This window comes from Triticum dicoccoides, chromosome 3A (assembly GCF_002162155.2).
Source record: "Triticum dicoccoides isolate Atlit2015 ecotype Zavitan chromosome 3A, WEW_v2.0, whole genome shotgun sequence".
Lineage (NCBI taxonomy): Eukaryota > Viridiplantae > Streptophyta > Magnoliopsida > Poales > Poaceae > Triticum > Triticum dicoccoides.
In genome coordinates, this window is record NC_041384.1 from 646,994,142 (window position 1) to 647,001,539 (window position 7,398).

The 7,398-nt window shown below is 43.8% G+C and overlaps 1 protein-coding gene and 1 pseudogene across 1 annotated transcript; both read right to left on the minus strand.

Annotated features, from left to right (window-relative positions):
• Window positions 1-490: 490 nt before the first annotated feature.
• Window positions 491-1,320, minus strand: LOC119272495 (annotated as a pseudogene).
• Window positions 1,321-3,639: 2,319 nt separating this feature from the next.
• Window positions 3,640-5,945, minus strand: LOC119269897 (probably inactive leucine-rich repeat receptor-like protein kinase At5g48380). The gene has a single exon (XM_037551828.1). The coding sequence runs from the start codon at window positions 4,603-4,605 to the stop codon at window positions 4,108-4,110; it is 498 nt and encodes a 165-aa protein (XP_037407725.1). The 5' UTR covers window positions 4,606-5,945; the 3' UTR covers window positions 3,640-4,107.
• Between the last annotated feature and the right edge of the window lie 1,453 nt (window positions 5,946-7,398).

The following is a 7,398-nucleotide window of genomic DNA, read 5'->3' on the forward strand; positions in this document are numbered from 1 at the left end:
GTCGGACTCTGCATAACATGATATACATAGCCAACAAGTCCAAACGACCAAAAAATAAACATAGTTTTGCAATAGAAATAAATCAATCCAGTCTAGGGTGGGGCAGATCCTATACGGAGATCACACCGCCATCCATGGAGGGAGAAAACCTCCCTGGCTGTATGCTCAGCCATGTAGACGCCATCATAAAAAGGTCTTTGTCCTCAGAAACGGCTAGTAAATCGTTCTACAAGTTAATCATGCTAAAGGTTGAAATAATCATTCTAGAAGAGTTTTTTTAAGATCCAGTTGATGGTTGGCATATACTGATCATAAGCAGGGAGAAGGCTGGAAACAACAAAGTTCTAGAAGAGTTGAAATATGCATTACAACCAAAGCAACCACACTTGCTAATATAAGTTACATATCTGGTGAAAAAAAGCTCAGTTATTCATGCAGAAAGAGAAACCAACCTAAAATTTTATTTCAAAGTGCTAATTTGGCCCCTGGTAGTTCATGACAGACAAAAGTTCCAGAACATGTGGATCATGTGCGGAAGACATAAGAAAGGAGCCTCTCACAGCAGTACAAGTGGAAGTAGAAGGCCACCATGAACCCTAGGACAAACCCGACAGTCGCTCCGATACTAGACTCTTCATTGATCCTGCGTAGCTTGATTGGTACCAGCATCCATCTTCGACTCCTGGGGCACTCGTCCAATGGTGCACCACAAAGGTCCCGGTTACCGGCAAAATTTAAAGGTGAGAAGTCCTGTGCAAAAGTGGGGATATGCCCTGATAGCAAATTGTCTGCAACATTGAACGAGGTTAACCGACCGAGCATGCTGAAGTGCTCTGGAATTTGACCTCCGAGTTGGTTATGTTGAAGGTTGACCATGTTCAGGTATGTCAAATTTGCCATACTCTCTGGGACTTACTTGAAAAGTTATTGTATGAGGGATTCAGAGATGTCACATACGGTATCTGATGTGCAATACCAGAGGGAATGGATCCTGAAAAGTTGTTAGACGACAGGTCCAAGCCACTCATGCTTGTGCAATTTTGAAGACCTTGGGGAAATGGGCCTTCAAGTCCTAGGTTGCTGAGTCGCAGAGAGAGAACCCTGTTTTCGTCGGGGTGCCAGCATACCACACCAGTAAAGCGGCATATGTAACCGTCGGTGTTATTTCTGAAGTTCCAAGAGGATTTGAGTACACCCAAGGGATCAATCACTGATTGTTGCACAGACTTCAGACACTGGATATCATGTTCAGTACAAAAACACAATGTTGAGCTGTTCAAGAGGAGAAACAAAAGGAGGAACTTGGTATCCTCAGCCATGGCTCTGCCGGGCCAAAAGCTGCAACTTGTTAATTCCAATGCGGGCGCCACCTGACCAAAACATGTGTAAGAACAGTTAACCGAAAAAGGCTTTCGCCCCGCTTTATAGATAAAGCAAACCACCACAGCCACAAGGTCCAAACCAAGTTCACAACACACACAAGTCAACACACACACGAACACACACGAAGTACAGAAGGGTTCCGCTGAGGGCACATCTCAACAAGCTCTATAAAGAGGGAAAAAAGGTGGCTTATAAACTCGGATTGAAATAAACCAGACCAATACATGGAGACACTACAAAGCAGCCTTCAAAAAGGAAAATAAGAAGACATGTTTACTTGCTTTGTTGATTTCAAGTACTACAAGATGATGTGTTTCGGAAAACTCACCAGTTGATGCAGCCAAAGCAGAGGCCACCGCCTGCAAAGATTGAACGGGAGCAACGCGTTTAAAACGGAGAGTCCCTCCAATAGAGGGCATACTATTTTTCCTGCTAAATTCTAAAGTCTTGTTGACGGGAGCACATTGCACCAAGGCAACAGAAATTCAGTCACGGCCGGCCGGCCGGCCGGCAAGCAGGTAATTTAACAAGGAAATTAGTGTTGTGTTGGCTTAGAGAAGGTCTAGGTTTAGAGAGTTAACTATGTTAGGAGTTCAATCATATGGTGTAAGGTGATTTCCAGAAAACATTCTAAGAAATGGGGGGGATGCATTTTAGAAACATGGAGGACGACGCATGGCGCACACACTCTGCAGCGCCTACTCAAGACCAGAATGACGGAGCTTCAAGGTTGATGAAAAATCACCAGATGTGTCTCGTTGTCGACGGTAATGTCGACTCCCACTGAAGTAATATTATGTCTTAGGCCGCGCTTGGATTCCCGGTAACTAATTACAAGGGTGTTTATTTTACAATTGTATCTTACCGGCCGCTCAGCAATTTTCGTCTGGAAGCCAGACAATGAGCCGAGGCCTGTATTTTTTACAGATGTATTCAAAGGGAAGATGTATTCAAAGGGAACATGACAATCCATTCAGGGCCTTAAATGAGACATACATGTTTTCAAATCTGAGATTTTATTCCTGGTGGACCAGGGGTAGCCTCTTAATCATCCAACCACATGTTGATTCTCGAAAGCAGAGATATGCTAGAAGAACATAGAAAATAATTGGGATTCCTACGAAAGGGATTTATTTACAAGATAAAGAAAACGAAAATATATAAATATTCTGGAGGAAGACATGAAATTTGAGACAACTCGCGAAATATTGAGGAACAACCATGTAAACTCATGAATATGGTGATTTGCGTGAATGATCATGAGTTTTTTATTATCCTTTTATGAGAATGCTTCTGAATCTTGTAAGTTCTTTTTTTGCGGGAATCTTGTAAGCTCTAGTAGACCTCCTAATTTATTCGTTCAGATTTCAAATTCTAAGATGTTATTGTAACTTCTCTAGAACATTTCTGACGTTTTCTTCATGTTTTCTCTTACTCCACCCTAACTTCTTTATAATTGTTTTTATTTCCACGATTCGTTCATTTTAAATGATTAAAGTGTCATGAGTGCGTAACCACTGCCACATGATCAGCCATACCACTTTTTGTAAGGTTGGTAGTAAATATGCTATCACAAATTATGGTTCAAATTTATTTGTTTTGAAAAGTGGGGACTAAAACAAAGCTTAATCAATAGTGGAGGGATCAAATCGATCAAAAATTGTACGTTACCATTTCCCATTGATACCGGGCTTAGTAAAGCATGAACAAGATCACATTAATCCTCATCAGTTCCCTCAAGCCCTGGAACCATTTTCACAAAGTTTTCTTGTTTGAATCCAGGAGACATTTTCAATACACACCAGAATGTACACAAGCTCATCGTTTTGGACACGCATATGATTTGTTTTCCGACACTGTTACCACCCAATGATGAACAGACCAACAAAGGCAGCAGGTGCATTCTCCTGCCAGTTCATTCTGCACATCCTACTTTTTTGTGGGACATTCTGCACATCCTTGGCATCCCTGGCTGACAAGCCGTCGGCATAGATGGATCATGAGCACGGGACACAAACCAGTCAGGAAGCATCAGGCTCTCCACAATAACAGAAAACGAAACTGAAATAAGTGAGCTGCACACGACAGAGAGACCAACCCTGCGTCAAGAGCCTTCGGTCTCCGAAGAATTTTCACCGGAACACGCAAAGGTATCCAGCTTGGTGGGCAAAGCCTTTCAGGAGTACTCTCTTGGGACATCTTGCTAGTAAAAAGACGATAGGTGTGCATGCGTTCAAGAAGGACAAAGCATGGAAATGGGCAGAAAAGCACTGCAGAAGTGTAGAGTTTCACTGTGTTCCTTTAGAAATGTCAACATGGTACCTAAATAATTACGGCCAGTTGATGCCTTGCCTCTTTCTAGAAGAGTTGACATATGCATTATCATGCGAATTAAGATAATCGTTACTGCAGGGAACAAAGCTAAAAAAGATTTGCTGCCGGAAGTGCTCATTTGGCCTCCGGAAGCTATGCCAGACAAAGTTTCAGAATCATATGCGGACGACTTAGGCACGGAACCTCTCAGAGCAGACGAAGCAGTGCGGGAAGTAGAAGGCCGCCACGAACCCCACGACGAATCTGACGGCCGCTCCGATGCTCGACTGGTCGTTGAGCCTGTGCAGCCTGATTCGTACCGGTCTCCATCTCCTCCTCGAGGGGGGGACAATCATCCAACGGTGCACCACAAAGCCCTTGGTTACCAGCAAAGCTCGAAGCCGAAAAGTTCTATGGTGAAGAAGGAATAGGCCCTGATAACAAGTTGTCCGCGACATTGATTGCAGTTAACCGAGTAAGCAAAGTGAATTGTGGTGGAATTTGACCGCTGAGCTGGTTATGCTGAAGGTTGAGGACATTCAGATATGTCATATTTGAAATATTCTGTGGGATTGAACCCGAAAAGCTATTGTACGAAAGGTCCAGAGATGTCAGATACGGCATCTGCCGTGAAATGTCCTGAGGGATTGGTCCTGAAAAATTGTTATTTGACAGGTCCAGGTCGGTCACACTTGAACAATTCTGTAGACCTTGAGGAAATGGGCCTTCAAGTCCTAGGTTGCCAATACGTAAACTGAGAACCCTGTTCTCGCCAGGGTACCAACAGTCTACACCAGTAAAGCGGCATATGTAACCCTTGGTGGTATTTTCAAAGTTCCAAGAGGATTTGAGTACGCCGGAGGGATCAATCACTGATTGTTGCACAGACTTCAGGCACCGGACAATCATGTTCAGTACTAAAACACAAGGTTGAGATGTTCAAGAGGAGAAACAAAAGGAGGAACTTGGTATCCTAAGACATCACTCTGCCGGGCCAAAAACCGCAACTTGTTAATTCCAGCGCCAACGCCACCTGACCAGAACATGTGTAAGAAGAACACTTGCAAACTCGGATTCAAGTAAACAAGGCCATGACATGGAGACACTACAAAGCAGCCTTCAGAAAGATACTCCCTCTGTTCTGAATTACTTGTCGCACGTATGGATGTATCTAGATGTATTTTAGCTCTAGATACATCCATTTCAGCGCCGAGTAATTTGGAACGGAGGGAGTAAATGATAAGACATGTTTACTTGCTTTCTTGATTTCATGTATTAATTCTGGGACAAGACGAGGTGTTTGGGATAACTCACCAGTTGTTGCAGCCAAGAAGCCACCGCCTGCAATGATTGAACGGGCGCAACGCTTTAAAACGGAGAATCGCTCTAATAGAGCATATAGTAATTTTCCTGTTAATTTCTGAAGTCTTGTAGACGCCAGCACATTGTACCAAGGCAACGGAAATGCAGTCGCGGCCGGCCGGCCGGCAGGCAGGTCAAGGTCAGCAGGTTTACGTACCAATGAAATTAGTGTTGTATTGTCTTAGAAAGTCAGGTTTAGGGAGTTAACTATGTTAGGAGTCCGATTATATGGTGCAAGGTAATTTCTAAAAAACATTATAGAAAATGAGGGGGAGCAATTTTTTTAGAAACACAGAGTACAACATAACGCATACACACGGAGCACACACTCATGCAGCGTCTACTGAAGACCAGAATCATGGAGCTTCATTGACGAAAAGTCACCACATGCGTCTTGTTGTCGACGGGAACATCGACTCCCGCTAAAACAATATTCCATCTTAATGAGACATACTCCCTCCGTTTTTCAAATATTTGTCTTTCTAAACATTTCAAATTGACTACAACATACAGATGTATGTAGACATATTTTAGAGTGTAGATTCATTCATTTTGCTTCGTATGTAGTCATTTGTTGAAATCTCTAAAAAGACAAATATTTAGGATCGGAGGGAGTACAAGTTTTCAAATCTATGATATTATTCCTGGTGGGCTCGGGATAACCTCCTAATCATCCAACCGCATGCTGATTTTCAAAAGCTAAGATATTCTAGAAGAGCATAGAAGATAACTGGAATCCCTACGAAATGAATTTATTACAAGATAAAGAAAAGGAAAGCATAGAAATATTTTGGAGGAAGGCATGGAATTTACTACTTGCCTTGTTGATTTCATGCAATAGTTCATACACAAGATGAGGGGCTTCAGAAAACTCACCAGTTGATAGATCCAAGGCAGAAGCCACTACCTGCCATAGTTGAAGGGGCACGGCTCTTAAAGGGGCAACCCCTCCACTGGAGCACAGACTTTTTCTTCAGCTAATTAATTTCCCAGGTCCTACTGAATGGGTGAGTAGCTAGCACAAGGAAGAAAGATTGACCAGCTCACTATCCCACTCCAAGCAAGTAAGCAGTCAACGAAACTCAACACCAAAGAGAAAATAGTGGTAGAACTTTCTGCGCTGATGCATCGCATCACCGATTTATGAGGCTAGAAAAACAAAGACATATGAGAGAGACATCTACGACTTTGTCAAGAGCAATGACAGTGCTTCTCCTGGTCCTAGTAGGCACTTGGATTAATTCAGGATCAAACCAGGACTTGTTAATTACAATTTAAAAAACACTTGATATTGGGCAAAGCATGGACACACTACCAGAAACAGAAATTTTTTCTGTGTGCCAAATGTTTTTCCTATCAGGCCCGCAGCTAACGCACAGTAAAATTCATATCCCTGTCAGCCCATTGTACAAGATCAGATAAACGCACATCAACATGAGAAGTTTCACAATTTTTATTATTTAATTGGACCATGAGATATTCGTAATATTCATCAGAATGTAGACGTACTTCACTCTTGTGACCACACACACGACTTGTTGCCCACATATTTACCACTGAATAGACCAACAAAGGCAGCTGGCGCATTCTCTCATGTACCCGCCGTCACCCACACATATGAAAGGTATAGGGCTGAAGCCTCCCACAGAACAAGAACTTGTGCGGGAAGTAGAAGGCCACCACGAACCCCAAGATGAACCCAGCCGACGGCCCTATGATGGACGCGTCGTTGATACTATGCAGGAGCTTCTGAATCCGGACAAACATCACCCGAACCCGGACAAGCCGAATATGTATCCGCACCCTGAACCTCTTCTTGCACCTCTTGTCCAGCGGCGGCCCACATAGCCCTAGATTGCATGTGAATTTGGCAGCCGGGAAGCGCTGCAGAGAGTCCGGGACAGGGCCTGACAGTGCAAAAAAAGAAAGAAAAAACCAAAGCGATCCAATCTCTGATTGGCAAACAATAGAAAACAACCATTTCCGCTCCTGCCAGTTGTCGCTGCCCCAACCCCTAGCCACCTTCGGCAGATGGGCCTGCTGCCATCGCAGCCGAGATTGGTGGTAGTGGCGGCGAGAGAGTGGCCACAGAGAGGTTCTTGGGTGGATCAGGTCACGCCTTGGTGCCGCCTTGGGGAATGACATGGAATCGGTCTCTGTTTGTTGCCAAGACGGTTTTTACTGGACCACAGCATCGAGCTCGGTCTTTGACACAATGTTACCTAGTCTTTGAGATGTCGTTAAAGAGGGGAAGGACTAGATAAGGGGCACCCCTTCAGGACAACTGTAGTAATCACTATTCAGGGCCTGGAGCATGTCAAGTGGTGTGCTTAGACGTCG